The sequence below is a fragment of the Talpa europaea genome (genome assembly GCF_964194135.1).
Source record: "Talpa europaea genome assembly, chromosome: 13".
Taxonomy (NCBI): Eukaryota; Metazoa; Chordata; class Mammalia; order Eulipotyphla; family Talpidae; genus Talpa; species Talpa europaea.
The window spans coordinates 44,679,871-44,697,949 of NC_140080.1; the positions used below are offsets into that span (position 1 = coordinate 44,679,871).

The following is an 18,079-nucleotide window of genomic DNA, read 5'->3' on the forward strand; positions in this document are numbered from 1 at the left end:
AAATAAAAACCATATGACCATAATAATAGATGCTGAGAAAACACTTGGGAAAGTTCAACATCTGTTTATTATGAAGGCCTCAAAATTCTCTGGATAAAAGGAACATACCTTCATGATAAAAGCATATATGACAAACCCACAGACAATATTATTCTCAATGGTGAAAAACTGAAAGTCATTCTGTTAGGATCAAAAAAACAAGGATGTCCTCTCTTACCACTGCTTTTCAATATAATATTGTAAGTACTGATTAGATCAATAAAACAAGAGAGAAGCATATTAGGATTCAAATAGGGAAAGAAGATGTACAACTATCACTGTTGGCAGGCAATATCATAATATGCAAAATCAAAACACAAAAATCAGTAGCCTTCCTATATACAATCAATCTGAAGAAGAAATCAAGAAAATGATCCCTTTTATAACTGAAACAAAAATATCAAATACTTGGGAATAAACCTATCAAAAGAGGTGAAGGACCTATACAAAGAAAATTATAAAACATAGTTAAAAGAAATAGAAGATACAAAGAAATGGAAAGACAACCCCTGCTCATCGATTGGAAGAATTAACATTAACAAAACAGCCATCCTACCTAAAGCAAGTTACAGATTCAGTGCTATTCCAGTAAGAATTTCTGTGACATTCTTCAAAGAAATAGAACAAATATTGATGAAACTCATATGAAACCACAAAAATCTCGAATACCTAAAGCTCTAAAAAGGAGAATGGAGGTATCACACATCCCAGACTTCAAACTATACTACAGTCATAATAATGAAAACTGGATGGTACTGGAACAAAAAAGAGACACCCAGACCAATGGAATTGAATAGAAAACCCAGAAATAAACCCATATAGTTATGGACAAATAATATTTGACAAAGGTACAAGGAATATGCAATGGTACAAGGACAGTTTGTTCAGCAAATGGTGCTGGGAAAACAGGATGACTACATGCAGAAAAAAAAAATGAAGCTAGACTGCTACTTCACACAGTGCACAAACCAACTCAAACTGGATAAAAGACTTGGACATAAAACCTGAAAAATATATAGAAGAAAATACAAGCAACACACTACATGGATTACATCTCAGTAACAAATTTAAAGACACTTCCCCCAATGGAAAAAAAGTGAAGGAAAAGATGAATTGGGACTACATCAAATTAAAAATCTTCTGAACAGCAAAAGAGGCATTAACCAAAACAAAGAGACACCCCAGTGATTGAGAAAAATGTTTTGCATACAATGCTACTGATAAGGGACAGATCACAAAGATCTACACAGAGCTGATGAGATTCAACAAAAAATAAGTAAACAATCCAGTCAAAGAAAAAAAAATGGGCAGAGGACCTCCACTGGTGTGGCAGGCTGTTGAGTACAAACCGTTGTGAAGCTGTCTGCCGCCACTGTACCACAGGTTTGATCCTGGCCAGCCAGGGAGATGCCCAATGGAGCAGCATAACTCTCCTGTCTCGCCCACTGCTCCTCTCAGCAGTGTATTTCAGTCAGTCTGCCAGTTCTGTTCCCTGCGCTGTCTCTGGTGAATCCTCTCACCTTCCCGAACATCTGATCTATACACCAGTTCTTGTATGCATGAAAAAATAAATCTTAAAAAAAATAATTCTATCTTAAAAAAAATGGGCAGAATTGCAAAAAAGACACCTCTCCAAGAGGAAATGCAAATGGCCAACAGGTATATGGAAAAATGTTCAACATCACTTATAATCAAGGAAACGCAATCAAAACCACAATGTGATACCATATTAAACCAGCAAGGATGACACATATTAAAGAAACAGGTAACAACAAGTGTTGGCAAGGATGTGGAGATAAAGGAACCCTTCTACACTGCTGGTGGGAATGCAAACTGGTCCAACTGCTTTGGAAAGCAGTGTGGCAGTTCCTCAAACTACTAATACAGAGCTTCCATGTGACTCGAAAGCACACAAATACATTAATTCCAAAGAATACCTGCACCTCTACGTTTATTGTAGCACTATTTATAATAGGAAAGATATGAAAACAACACAAATGCCCAAAAATAGGAGACTGGATCAAGAATTTGAGGTATATATACCCAATGAAATCCTATTCAACAATCAAAAATGTTAAACCCATGCCAATCTCAGAAACATGGATGGAGCTAAAAGGAATTAGGCTGAGTGAAATAAGCCAGAAAGATCATCATCAGAAAAACATCATCATCAAAAAAGATCATCAAAAGAAAAACATCAGATGGTTTAACTTATAGGTGGAGTGTAACCAAATAAAGAACCAGGAAAAAAAATTACAATAAATTTGAAAAACAAAATTAATAGACAACTAGGGGGAGGGAGAGGGATCAAAACAGAGGAGGGAAGAACACTAGGGACTAAGGTGACTGTGCATGGGTGAATTGTTGTAGTAATTTTATGGGGCTACACCTGAGAGAAGAAAGTATGCATTGTACAAAAAGGAAGAATGATGTAAAATATATATATGAATATATATACACATATTTCACATATATTTAAAAAATGAAAAATACATTTCCCATCTTGAAGCATCTTAGAAGCATGATAATAAATAAATAAATAAACAAATATTAAGGAAGAAGACAATAACAATGATTTTCTAAAGTAATAAAGCATTTTTATATTATTCAAATGCCACCATGTCAGAGAAACTGTTAATATTTTTACTGAATGATAATTTAAGAGAAGCTCAGGTCACCATGGCATGATATGAGCCATATAAACTCATAGAATTTCATACCACTTCCTGGTGTTAGTCTGAAAGACTGGCAGGATGGTAAGCCCAAGTTCATTTTATCATAAAAATTTCATGTTCATCGTGGTCCTTATTGGAGACTGATCACTTCAAATTATCCTGTGAGAACAAATAGACCCTAATGTGAGCCATTCTCAAATAGGACGTTTTCAGCACATTTGACAATAGTTGAGTGGACACTGAAATTCAAATTAGTAGCATATACTTGTCAATTTTTTTTAATATTTATTTATTTATACAAGCACTGGGGTACAGACCAGAGGCATGGAGGGTGAGAGAATTCACCAGAGACAGAGCAGGGAGCAGAAAAGGCAGAAGGACCGAAGTACACTTCTGAGGGGAGCAGCGAGCGAGACAGGAGAGTTCCGCTGTGCCATGTGCGAATCTCCCTGGCCGGCCAGGAATAGAACCAGCACTACAGAGGCTGAGGACAGCTTCACAGCGCTGTGCTAAACCCGCTCTGCACCAGGGAGGCCCAACCTTGTCAATTGTTGATGTTCCTACCATTCACAAGGCTATTCAACAATAACAGCAGCCAAAGTGTATGTCTACCATTTTACATGATCTTCACAATGACATAAATCTAATGGCAGAGAACAATTTAAATCCAAGCAACCCATACTCATTGATTGCCCAACAATATGGAGGGAAAGACACAATTACTAATCTCAGGAAATATTTAATCAAAAATGGCACTATAAAAACATATGTAGGAAATGGTTCTGAATAGAAATAAGGCAAACTCAGTAAGTGGAGCTGATGAACTCTTGCATTTACAGCTCACATCCATCCTGCAGATATATAAACCTGTGATAATCTTTCAATACTATAAGTTTAATTTATAGGTTAATGTATCTGTCCAATATCACATAGACCATATATCACATCCAGAATTAAAAATTATTTTGAATCCATGACTTTAAAATTGTGGACTATGCTGCTATGAATATAGAGGTGCATGCCTTTTGATATGAGAGTTTACATATTATTTAGATTAATAACAGAGGTATTGGTAGATCACATGGGATTCCATTTTTATTTTCTTAAGAAATACATTGTTTTCCATTGAGAGCATCAATTTGTATTCTCACGGCAGTATATGATATAAAACATGATGTTCAGAGCATATTATTGCTTATTCCAAGACACAGATGGGAGTCTCAGATTCAAGCTTTCTGATTTTTGTCTTTGATTGTGTATGTGTGCCAAACTTTGCTGTTAATTGATAGAAAAGACAAAAATACTTTATTGGTTACATGGATGTGTTCACATTATGATAATTGTGATGTGGCACAAATTGCACTGCCAATTTGTTAATCCTGAGAGTGACCTGGGAGGAAAAACCCTCTGGGAATAACAAGCTCATAAAATCCATGCTTTTTTTCTGTTGGACACCAGCTGGGCTGGTCTAAGAAGACCTGATGATCTGTGTTGAGGAGCAATAGGACCCCTGTGGTGTCTTTCTGCAGGTGAGGAATATGGGCATGAAATTAACAGAATCCTTCCTTCCCCATATTTGTTTTATTTATAAAACAAATACAAATGTGTTCTTTTGAATTGTAAAGATTGTGATATGACATACTGTCTAAAATATTTTATTAAATACTCAGGAAGTTTACACCCATGAATTAGTGATGGAAAACTGAAAATATTTAAATGATTAGTGTGAGAAGAGAATGAAGCGCTCTCATGCTTAGAAAACAATAGTGCATCCTTTCAAGTTAGACAACACACACTGGACAAAGTGGTCTCCTGCTAACTGATCCAATAACATTGTGAAAGAAAAGTTTTGATACTTCAGCTACTGAGTCTATAAGGAGGGTATTTACGTGATGCAAAACAGTTATAATCATGGAGTTGCATTACATGAATGGCTATTTTGCTAAAATAAATTGTTGATTCATAATATATAATTAGTTCAAATCAGAATCAATTTTGAATTTATTTTTCAGTTAGAATTTTTTTGCAGGTAGATCTTGTTACCGGTAGACTTACCATGCCCTTGCCAACTATATAGCACAAATCCCAGTGAGAGTTTCTTTCAAAATCTTAGAGACTCAAGTTTTAGCATTTCTGTTTTCTACTGCATCACCATGGTTTGCACAATTAGATAGTAATATAAAGAGGATAAATACATGTAACATGAACTCTAAGTTCTCCCACATCACTTCCTTTAATTTTCTCTGATTTTACTTTAAGCGTCTGTTATGTAGTCTCTTATTACAAAGACAAGGACAGAAAATTCATTTTTAGTGCCCTGAAACATTCCAGAACCAAGAAATTTTTCCTGATATAAAATATGTGCTCAAAACATATTAGTCAATGAATGAACAAATGTCATTTCTTTTTAGTAGGATTACTACTCAAAAATAAAATTTTAATGTTTTTGTAATTTTCCCCTGTTCCTTTTAATTCCAAATTTGTGAGTGAGTTATAGGGAAAACTCAGGTGAAAAAAAAAATAGGGGTGACTTTATACACTAACAGTTTACATGTCAAGAATACCTTACTCAAATTCTTTCCAACTTGACCAATTCTGGTGTTATTTCCATTTTAATGTTTTAAACTAGTGGTTCCTCCAAGGCAACATCATTGAGTTTGGCTAGATTTAACAGAAATATTCATTCTTCTTGGTGCTAACAACAGGTAAGTCACAGGCAAGCATTTGCTCATATGTGGAGATGGAAAGATACATTAAATACTTAGATGAGATAAAATTAGATTTAGAGTTACCTATATCAGTTGACATTATCAAATTTATTCTCTCCATCAATTTCCACTAAACCCAAAATATTTAGAAAGATGAAATCAGGACACTTGTTTGAATGTAGTTAAATCCATGTTCCTGGAAGTGCAGAGTAGATGAGGCTGCTTTAGAGGCAGTAGTTTACATGTCTTTTTGGGTGATCTATGGAAATTTTTTTTTCCTTTTCTTTTTGATTGATCAGATTTATTTAAGTGACTACACAATTACTCAGGCATATATATATATATATATATATATATATATATATACACATATATATATAGTATTTAGAAATATTGTCATGGTAAAATGACAGATTTGTTTCACTTTTAAGAAACAACATAACAGGGCCTCCCCTGGTGGCACAGCACATCAGTTGATTGGTTGGCTGAGAGGCTGTTTGCATCCTCTATAGCACCGGTTCGTTCCCTGGCCACCAGCTAGGGTCCCACATAAAATTAAAGAAAGAAAAAAAAAAAGAAAAAGAATAAAAAGAAACAACATAAAAAAGAAAAATCCCAACATGTAAATTAACAAAGGCTCAAACCCATTCTACTAAATTCTAAGTCCCCAGTCCCTAGTTATTCAAGTATACAAGGTATATATTTTTTTTTTAAGTTTTTAGATTTAAGTGTTAAATGTGGATTCTTCTTTCATGAACGTGGCATAATTTTGATTCAAATCAGGGCTTGTTGCAAATGATTACCCTTTCTAACTTGAGTCCTTATATGAATAAAATTAAAATATATGCTGAGTTTGAATTATGTGTTTTCAATCTTAAGAGAGAACTAGCCCAATGCTATTTTAAAATGGCAATTTAGGGCCTCCCCAGTGGCAGAGCTGTTGAGCACTGGGTTGTGAAACTGCCTGCATCCTCTGCAGTGCCTGTTCCATCCCCTGACTCTGCCAGGTGAGGTTCCCACATGGTGCACAGACGTCTTCTTCCGCCCACTGCTCCCCTCAGCAGTGTACTTCATCAGTCTGCCTGCTCTGCTCTCCCCTCTTGCTCTGATGAATTTTCTCACCCTCCCGCGCTTCTGACTGTACTCACTGCTTGTATAATTAATAAATAAATCTTTAAAAAAATAAAATGACAATTTATATTTTTAGTAATCTCAGAGTTGTCCTTTATAACAAATCTTATGATAATTTGATTTTATTATTTAGCCATTAAATATTGGGGAAATTAAACTAAAGGGACTAAAACAAGTTTATGTGTGCTGGAAATTGTCAAAGTCAGATATTAAAACTATTTTCTTACACTCTAGCCTGTTCTCTTTCTACAAATCCCAAAAGCAAAAAGTGATTTATATTGAGAGAGAGGAGAACCTAAAAATGATAGCCAAGATTTCAGTAACATTATTGGATGCCAGGTACTAATATCTATATAAACAGGATTCTCCCAATGACACTCTGAAGTGAAGGACAGCTCTGATGCCCCTTTGGCTTGCAGTGAACTTGACCATTGATTTGCAAAGTGTCATGTGGTTAATGAGTGTCAGACACCAGACTTCACTTGTGTGATTCTGTGGAAAGGTCCAGATTCTGTGTAAAGATAAGTGCCAAGTGAGGAAGAGTAAAGTGACATTGGAGCTGAAATAAATAGAGACTGGGAATTCACATAATCAAACTGCAGTGGTTTATGCCAGTGTGTCTGTCTTATCACTTCTGGGCATATTTCTGTATGTATTGTTCCTTTCTTTGTCAAAGAATGATTTTCATAACTTATTTACGATGTTAAAAATTAATTTATTTGAATTGTGTGATATAGGTATGTTAGTGAGTCCCTTAGAATCTAACTTACAGTGACTAAATTGCATGTTTTAGATCAAGAGCACTTGTTTTAGTGACATCAGGTCATAGAGAGACTTAAGAGTTGGGGAGAATTAGCAAAATTCTATTCTAGGATGCAGAAACAGACGTGTATCTGATTCTGGTATAAAATTATTCCAGCTCAGACCTTCTTCAAGATTTAAAGACTAAAATGTTGAAAATTATAATATATATATATATATATATTGCTCAGTTTTGAACAAAAATTTTGTATTGAACTTCACAGTATTATTATACTACAATCTGTAATTGTTGGAAGACAGAAAAATATAGTGAAGTAGCTTGAAACACCACCATCACTGAAAAAATCACAAGTTAAATTTGATTTACTTTGTAATCACATTCACATACATACATATGCATATAAATATGTACACCATTTAGATGAATGCAGACATGTGAAATTTATATATTTATGAAAAGTATACACAGTCAGGAGTTTATAATCTCCCACAATTAGGAGAGTGTAAACAAAACCCAATATTTTACTTAAGAATGTAATGAGGTTGTCGCATTGTGATAGATATTAAATTCAACTTGTATTTCAATGACTACTTGGAATTCTATAAATAATTCCAATAGTAAAACCTAAATCACTTTCTACATATCCAGTAGCAGATGTTAAAGTTGCCTCTGCTTCCTTACCTTACTATGGTAAACAATATCAAAATTAATATTTTGTGCAAAGTAGTCTACTTCTTTTGTTTTACAAATAAGATTGCCCAGGAGTTAAACGACAATTGAGTTTCTGGAATTAATTCACTTCCTTTTGTTGTAACTTTGTTGACAACTTTAGATCAAAAACTAAAATTTTTATTGAATGTGATTGTGACCTTTCAGCGATTTGGTATTTCTTAGCTAGTTTGTAAAGTCAATAAGGCTTGAAATGTTATTACAGAAATAGGGGTTAGTTGACTGTAGTAGAGACTATGGAACAAGAATCCAAGTCTCGAGTCTGGACCCACCTCTGCCAGTTTCCCTTGCAGTGTCTCATTTTCCAATTGTAAAATGGCCATAAGTATAATTGACCATATAATGTACTTGTCGATTGATCCCTGGTACACACTCAACAATGTATGGGCAGAGGATAATCTCCTATTAGTAGCATGTCTCAACTTTGTTTATGTTTTAAAGTTAATAAGATTATTTGTTAATCTTGGTGTGCTGATTTCCTGTAACTATTCTATCAAATTATCACAAATTCAGTGGCTTAAACTGTAAATGTACTGCCTTACAGTTCTTATCATCAGAAATCTGAAATTGGTACTGCTGCTCTAAATGGATGTTTACAGAATCAGTTTCTTAGCATTTTGAATTTCTAGGGATCACTCACACTCATGGCCTCATGGCCCCCTCCATCTTCAATACTTCATTTGAATCACTGTGACCTTTGTTTCTGATGTTGCTTCTCCACTGCCTACAGCCTCCCTCTCTCCTGTCTCTATCTTCTACGCTTGATCTTAGCCAAAAGGCCGAGAAGTGATCTCCTGTCTCTACTTTCTAAAGACTCTTGTAATTATGTTGTTAACAATAGGAATTTATCCTCTTCTCACCATTCCTAACTTAATAACAAAGCATCTTTCATCCAGTAAGGACTATGTTTATATGTTCTGAAGATTAGCAAAAATCTTAAGGGATTTTTGTAGAAGTAGAGGGACATTATTCCAGTTTTCACAAGTAGTTTTATTCAATACATAAATAAATCTACCATAATTTTACTAGATTTAATATTATACCAAATTAATAGTAACATTTTTAAGATACATTTTTTCTTATTTTAAGGTTTATTTTTATTTATTTGTGCATATGAGCACTGGAGTGTATGCCAGATTTGGGGGGGGCAGAGGGAGGTGATAAGAGCTTTCACCGGAGACAGAGTAGGGGGCAGAACAGGCAGATCTACTTAAATACACTGCTAAGGGGAGCAGCGGGCAAGACAGGAGAGGTCTGCTGCACCATGTGTGTTAGCTCCCTGGCCAGAGATAGAACTCATGTTGCAGTACTTGCAATAGCTTGATAGTGCTGAGACTTTACCCCTTGCACCAGTGGGAAGGTTCCAAGACACATTTTTTTTTTTTTTAATGAGAGATTGACTACTAAGAAAAACAATGCTTAATGATTTTCTGTCATTTTGTATTTTTAATGAAAGTTGGGCTCAAACCTCCACAGTCCAATCTCTATATACATTTAATATCTGAAGCTACAGTTATCTTCCAACTGTGATTGGGACTAACTGAGTGAAGACCTATTTGCAGTAAGGAGCAGATTCAGAAGAGGGAAAGTGGTGAGTCCCTTTTTTTTATTCATTTTTTTTTCTTTAAATTGTGCTGACATCTATCTTTGCCCAAATAGTTTACTGATTTTAAGTCACAGTAAATGATTGTCTCAACTTCATAGATATGAAATCCCAATGCTTTAATGTAAATTTGTACTGTTATTTCATATTGGAAATGTATGATACATTTTGTTGCTAAAATCAGCTTTCTATTACAAAATATGTTTGTATTTTGATTTGAGAAAATATAATTTGTATTGAAGATAAACAGAAGAAGTAATTTAGTTTTTATTTCCCTTTAGCAAATGTTTTGAAAAATGTGTGGATGTGTTTTAAAGCAATTCTGCTAGAAGTCTATCATCTGAAAAATGAAAACAAGCAAACAAAAACCCAAGAGCATTTTTTATATTTTGAATTGTTTAATATTGATTCCCTTAAAAGTCCAAATGCTCACCATTGCCAGCATTCTTTCATATCCTTATATACATTTTTTTTTATAAACAGTCAAAAATCCTTGCTCATATTTACCGCACTTTCTAAAACGGGTAGAGTACAAAATGTAAAGAATATTTGTGAAATGTTGAGAAATACGAAAAAAATAAAACCTTCAAGTGTTATCATAGTAGTACCCTCTGAGAATGTGGGTTTTGAGCAAAGTCTGGAAGAGCACAGAGAATGATGTGGCTCAGCTGTGGAGCCCAGGTCTGGGTTGCAGTAGAGGCAAAGTACTTGGGCTGGAGGCTCACTCAGTATAATGGTGCAAGATCTGTAGGAATGCCCAGGCAGCTGCAGCATCAGGGCAAACATTCAGGAGCAGGTAGTCATCTTCTGATGACTTCAGAAGATAAAAACATTAAATATGATGAGTCTTGAAGTTGAATATGAAGTGTCATAGTGTTTTAAACACACAGTGAGAGTAGGTTTCCCAAGACCACATTTACTTCTTTCTGCTGAGGTCAGGCTAAATGTATATATATGAGAAAGAGAACGGGAGATGCTTATAAATATACTGAAATAAACAATGTGAAATCAGACAACTTAAACAAGTAATTCATGAAATAATATCTAAACATTTGTGATATCACAAAGATACATACATACACACAAACATACTCATAACATAGTTGAACATTGTTCTCATTTCTGACACAAAGCTACTCAACCCTTGATTTCCTAAAGAAAAGAACACTGTGGATGTCTTGTTAGTCATAATAAGCTTGTCAAAGGATACCTGAATTTACATTAATGAGAAGACTTAGGGAAAGTCGTTTTACATAGAGGTTCAGGTGCCAGTGACTAGTCATACAATTAGAAATTTGGCATTTTTGCACTCACACTGCCCACAATTCTATATTGAGGAAGTGTGCAAGAGATTTAATTAATCATCAATGGCATATGGTTTAATCAATTATTCCTAAATTATGAAGCTTCCGTAAATACAAAAGGATTTGGTTTAAACAGTTTCTAGGTTGGTTAATACGTGAAAGTACTTGAAGGGTGACTTAACCAGAGAGGGCAAAATGCCCCTGGAGTTCCCCATGTACTGTGCCCTAGGCACCCTAGGCACAACTTTCAACGGGTTGATCCTGCTTTAAATCCTTTTATAATACATTATCAGTCTAGTAAGTAAAATATTTTTCTGAGTATTATGTAACACTTTAGAAAATAAATTGAACCCAGGAAAGTGGTCATGAGAACAACTGACTTATAATCTGTGCTTAAGGAGCACAAGTAACAACTGTACTTGCAAGTAGCATCTGAAGGAAAGTCCAGTCTTATAGAAGCGAGCCCTTTACCTATTGTATATGAAGCTATATACAGGTAGATATAATGAGAAATGAAGTATAAGATGCCCATTTGGTGTCTGGAGAGTTGAAGAATTTCCTTATGTGTAGGAGAAACTTCGATACTTTGGATACCAAATATGGGACCAAGAGTGTCAAAAGTATTGAGCGGAGAGGAGACATACAGTGACATATTGTTGTTTTTTTTTCTGTACACACTTCCTTTCCTATCATTCACTTTGTCTTTTAATAATAAAGATTATCAATGAATCAAGCACCACTTTCCACAACCACAGTATTTATTGGGCAATATTGTAAGTGACATAAACACAGAGTGAAAATGATATATATTTAACACTCTAATCAATGTTTATCTTAACAAATACCAAATATGATGCAATTAGCATAACATATTTCAGCATCAACACAGATACTATATAAAAATAGGTTTGAGTTGTTGTGTTTTATTTATTATATTTTGTGTGTGTGGGACCCTCGCTTACGGCCGGGGAATGAACTGGAGCTGCTGCAGGCAACCTTGCAGCCCAGCGCTCAACTTCTGCCCCACCAGAGGAGGCCCTGAGTTGTGTTTTAACAAGGAGAAGTCTATCTAGACTGTTTGATATCTCCTAGTCTATTTTTTTTGTAGCATTTTACCTTGCAAAACGTCATCCTGACCTCTGAGGTGACATCTCTATTGTGAGATTCTCACAAATTAAAGTTTTCCTCCTTTTACTTCTTTGTCTTTGTGGCTTCCTGCTCCCCAGGTCCTGACATAAGCAATGTCAATGAGGAATAAGAATTCATCTTCTGACTTTATCCTCCTGGGGCTTCTGGTGAGCAATGAAGCCACAGGGATTGTCTTCACAGTCATCTTGGCTATTTTTGTAGTGGCTGTAACTGCAAATGTGGTCATGATATTTTTGATCCAGGTGGATTCCCGCCTTCACACACCCATGTACTTTCTGCTCAGTCAGCTGTCTATCATGGACACCCTTTTCATTTGTACCACTGTCCCAAAGCTGCTGATTGACATGGTTTCTAAAGAGAAGACCATTTCTTTTGTGGCTTGTGGCATCCAGATCTTCCTCTACTTGACCATGATTGGCTCAGAGTTCTTCCTCCTGGGCCTAATGGCCTATGACCGCTACGTGGCTGTTTGTAACCCTCTTAGGTACCCAGTCCTGATGAACCGAAAGATGTGTGCTCTGCTGGCTGCTGGTGCCTGGTTTGGTGGTTCCCTGGATGGTTTTCTCCTCACTCCCATCACCATGAATTTCCCCTTCTGTGGCTCCCACAGTATCAACCATTTCTTCTGTGAGATTCCTGCTGTTCTCAGATTGTCCTGTTCTGACACATCCTTGTATGAAACGCTGATGTATATCTGCTGTGTATTCATGCTACTTATCCCTATCTCTATCATCTCAACCTCCTACACCCTCATCTTGTTAACAGTCCACCGCATGCGTTCTGCTGAAGGCCGCAAAAAGGCATTTACCACTTGTTCTTCCCACTTGACTGTAGTTAGCATTTTCTATGGGGCTGCCTTCTACACGTATGTGCTGCCTCAGTCATTCCACACCCCAGAGAAAGACAAGGTAGTATCTGCCTTTTATACCATTGTCACACCCATGCTTAATCCTCTCATCTACAGTCTCAGAAACAAGGATGTCTTGGGGGCTTTTAAAAAGATATTTTCACGTTGTTCATCTGCTCAGAAAGTAGCAACAAGTGTTGATTAGATATTCAATATTCTGATAATAGGTCTTCCTAAAGATATCATCTGTTTCCTGTTTCAGAAGAGTCCATTTGTTCAGTTGTCAAAGATTATTTACAATTCACAATTAAGAAGGTTTATCTTGTCTGGTTTATTGATCTCAGTGGGATGAAACCAAATTGTTTTGTTGTTTTTATGGAGACTTTCAGGCAAATTATTAAAAATAATATACTACTCAGTAAGTTAAAGAATTCATAAAATCCTAGTTATTGCATCTAGGGGGAAAAGAACAGGTATCAGATTTTATAGCAACACTTTCCAGATCCCCTTAACTCTTAACTAAGTTAAATAAATCACACAACAATATTGTAATGCTACCAAATTTGGGTGCCAAAAGTTATGTTATTATTTTTGTATCGATAAATAAAATCAATACCCATTCACAAATGACAAAGAGAAATCACAGATTTTAAATCATGTCTTTTATTATTGGACTTATCTCAGTGAACTAGAAATTCTAAAATCATCTCATATCATGTTGCTGAAATTAATAATGGTCAAACATGAGACAACAGTAAATAGTGGCTGAAATTATAAAGTGACAATGAGTTATGCATTTTCAAGCACTAAACATCAATTCAAAGTAAAAATACTCTATTATTTAACATCAATGCACTTCACTGTAACTTTTTCCACATTATTCTAACAGCAGAATTGTAACCAGGGTAAAGTCTATGGGAAGAAAATTTACATTTTCTCATTCTATGATTGAACAATAGGACTTCAATATGTTTTTTTTTTTTCCCCTGAGTGAGATGCAAATTTCCTAGAGACTTTTCCATAGAACTATAAATTGATGATATGTACATTTTTAAAAGGAGAAATTTATGGAGATAGAATGTGGGAACTATGTTGAATGCGGAAAGACAATTTAGGAGACAGCAAATGATAGAAAAGGTAAAGTGAGTAGGTTAGTTACAAAACAAGATTTAGCACATATATATGATATATACTAGGAAACAAACTCTCTAAGGAAATATACTTCAATAATGTTTGAACTCAAGCAAAAATAAATGGGATTTTGATTACTGAGATTTTTGTAAATCACAAGAGAGGTAGGATTAATGCAGGATGAATCAAGTGTACATTTGTCAAACAATTTTGAAATGTTTATTTGATATTGAAGCGTCTTAGATATCAGATTAGAGTTCTAAATGAAGAAGAGTGTTATTTGGGGCCTCCTTGGTGGCACATGCAGTTAAGTCTCAGCACTATGAAGCTATCCACAGCCACTGCAGCACAAGTTCAATCCCAGTCAAGGGAGCTGACCCACATGGCGCAGCAGACATCTCCTGTCTTGCCCTCTGCTCCCTTCAGCAATGTATTTCAGTAGATCTACCTGTTCTACTCCCCACTCTGCTCCGCAATCTCTGGTGAATCCTCTCTCCCTGCCCCCTACACCTCTGGGCTACACACTGACTCTTGTATACATAAATAAATAAAATAAATTTTTAAAAAGAATGTTATTTGGTAATCTTTAGAGTAAAATGATTATTTAAAGACAGAGTATTAGTAGGCATCACACTTACATAAGACTGAAGTTTGAAACTAGATGGAGAAAATGATTTCAGTTGGGAAGCAAGTTAACAAGAGATTGGAGATTGATGGTATGAAATGTTCAAAGATGAATAATCAACTGCAGCAGGTATAGTGTCTCATGGATTCAACTAAACTAAGAGTTTACCATTGCACTTAACAACATGGAAATCACTTGTGAACTTATTTTCAAAGGAGTTGTGTTTTGAGAGGATTAAGGGCAAAATAGAGTTAAGGGAGTGGATAATTGAGTAGAGTATAAATACAGTTTGTTTTTATCAATTATCTATCTGTCATCCTCTATTTAAATAAGAAATGGAATGGTAGCTAGAAGGGAAGGTGATATCTATTTATTATGTTATTGTGAGACATCATACATAATTTAAGGAAATTATTCTTTTCAAATAGTAAATTGATGATGGGTAAAAAACATCAGAACCTTCCATAAAAGGATGATCTTTGAAAGAGTCAGAGAGCATAGACAGCGGTTTAGAAATGGAAATATTGACCTTTCCTATGAGCATGACCGTTCCATTGACTATAGTAAGAGGCAAGACAGAGCTATGTGATACAAATAAATTATCTTCCAATAATTTCTGTTTTCACAGTGCACTTAGAATAAAAGGGGATTGTTTAAAAAAAATGAGAAGAGACGAGAAGTATCTTATAAAGTAGGCAGGGAATGAACAAGGTGTAGATATTAGCATTGTAGAGTATTCTAACTAACTGCATATGGATTAATTTATAACTTTCTCGTAAACATATTTGTCAGATCACCAATAAGTTTATTTAGCATTTCATCTAGCAAATAGGTAGCACTAAAGTGTTACATATAATTAATTAATATAACAATGATAATAATGACAATAGTAACTGCTATTACTATTTCTGCAAACTTATGTGAGTGAACATGGGGTAGTCATGTATGCTTTTCCTATACCTAGAATTGACAGCGTAGAAATGCTGCTCATTGTTTTGGTTTCAATGAATTTGTCCCTTTTTGCAATTAAATCCTGTCTAACCAACATTCTTCCCCAAGTGAGGCTTATCATATAACATGGTGTGACTTGTATCACAAGGTAACATCCAATCCGTTAACATACTGTAGGGTAAATGATTTTCAGGCTTTTCTGCCCTCACACCATTAGGATTGCATGCCTGATGATGGGCACCTGTTATATTCAGTTGTATTGTTTACTTCTGTGGACCATGGGTGCAGTATATATTTTTTATTTTTAAATATTTACTTATTTATGCATACAAGAACTGGGGTGCAGGCCAGTGGTGTTAGGGGTGAGAGGATTCACCAGAGACAGGGTAGGGAACAGAACAGGCAGATGGATGGAAATACATTGCTGACGGGAGCAGTGGGCGAGTCAGGAGAGATGTGCTGTGCCATGTGGGTTGCTCCCTGGACAAGGATTGAACTTGTGTTGCAATGGCTGAGGATACCTTCATAGATTGTGTCTTAATGCCTTGCACCTGGCTTCAGTATTTATATTCACCAAGAGAAGCAGAAGAAGAGAAAGAGAGCACCAAGGTAGAGAGAATGCCAGAGAGCCCGGTAAAGAGTGAAGATTCGCCGGGGCTAGGGTCCTACCGGCTTCCTGCACCCCCCCACCCCAGGCACCCCTGCCTAGTATGTACCTGTTGGCTGCAATATATGTAAAAGCTCTATAAATGCCTGAAAAAGCCACTAAGGGTTTCAGGACTCTCCTTTACCCATTTTCTCCAATCATAGAAAACCTGCTTTGTGCCTTCTGGCACTGCACATACTTAGCCCACCCTAAGATTCTCAAAAACAATTTCCCTTAACACAATGAACCTTTATAGTGGTGCTTGTGATGGCATCTCTGTTTAAAATTTGGATTCAGTATCTGCCATTCTCACTGGTGTAAGATGGTATCTCATTGTAGTTTTGATTTGCATTTCCCTGATGACAAGTGATGTTGATCATTTTTTCATATGCTTGTCGGTCATCTGCATTTCTTCTTTGGAAAAGTTTATTTTTAGCTCTTCTACCCATTTTTTGACTGGGTTGTCTACTTTGTTTTGGTTGAGTCTCATCAGCTCTCTGTAGATTTTTGTGATCAGTCCTTTATCATTAGTGTTGTGTGCAATTTTTTCTCCCAAACCGTGGGGTGTCTCTTTGTTTTGGTTACTGTCTCTTTTTCTGTACAGAAGCTCTTTAATTTGATGTAATCCTAGCTGTTTATCTTTGCCTTCACTGTCACTGCTTTGGGTGATGTGTCTTTAAAGATGTTACTGAGGTGCATGTCATGGTATGTTTCGCCTATATTTCCTTCTATATATTTTATGGCTAGCAACAACAAATGTTGGTGAGGATGTTGAGAAAAAGGAACTCTCCTGCACTGCTGGTGGGGGTACTAACTGGTCCAACCACTATGGAGAGCTGTGTGGAGATTCCTCAGTCTGCTAAAGATGGAGCTTCCATATGATCCAGCAATTCCACTCCTAGGTGTTTACCCAAAGGACACAGAAACATTAATTCAGAAGGACACCTGCACCCCTATGTTTATAGCAGCTCTATTTACAATAGCTAAGCTATGGAAACAACCCAAATGCCCAAAAATAGATGACTGGATCAAGAAGATGTGGCACATATACACATTGGAATATTACTCAGCAATTAAAAAAGATAAATCCATGCAATTTGCAGCAACATGGATGGAGCTGGAAGGGATCATGCTCAGCAAAATAAGCCAGAAAGAAAAAGAAAAATACCAGATGGTCTCATTCATAGCAGGGATTTAGAAACCTAAATAAAGGACCAGGAAAAAGAGTTATTATAATAAAGTAAAAATCAAAATCAACAAGCAACTATAAAACAGAGACACACTATGGGGGTGGGGAGAGGGGAGAATGGAGTAGCATCAAAACAAGGGTGGTGGGAATTGTATGGGGAATATAACCAAGATGAAAATGCATACATTGTGCAAAAATGAAAAATGATATAAAAATATATGTAAAATAGAATAAAAAAATGATAAGTTCTTAAACTTCAAAAAAAAGTTTGGATTCATACTTACTGTGAAATATTATCTCTATTAACAATCCCTAAATTGAATTCAGTGCACATCCTTTGTATTCTGATAAATTTTACAAAAATGTTCAGACTTGTGTCTTGGTGTCTGCTCAATAAGTGATAATTAATCACTTGATCTAATTGCTTTTTACGTTCTTTTTCTTAATGTTTAAATTTTTTAACTATTTCAATATTTTTAAATTTTTTTATTTTTATTTTTAAACAATATTTGCTTCCCCCCACCAGCTCAGATTGAGTCCCCATAGAATTTCCTTCCCCAAGGCACCCATGCACCATCACCACAGTCCC

The 18,079-nt window shown here is 35.6% G+C and overlaps 2 protein-coding genes across 2 annotated transcripts in view; both read left to right on the plus strand.

Annotated features, from left to right (window-relative positions):
- Nucleotides 1–18,079, plus strand: part of LOC311183408 (olfactory receptor 14C36-like) — a gene marked incomplete at its 5' end in the record, with an annotated part of 260,205 nt that overhangs the window by 170,541 nt on the left and 71,585 nt on the right.
- LOC311182838 (olfactory receptor 2T11) lies at nucleotides 12,194–13,153 on the plus strand (the record flags this gene model as incomplete). Its single annotated transcript, XM_084251967.1, has 1 exon — nucleotides 12,194–13,153. One exon carries the CDS (start codon nucleotides 12,194–12,196, stop codon nucleotides 13,151–13,153), a length of 960 nt encoding a protein of 319 aa, XP_084108093.1.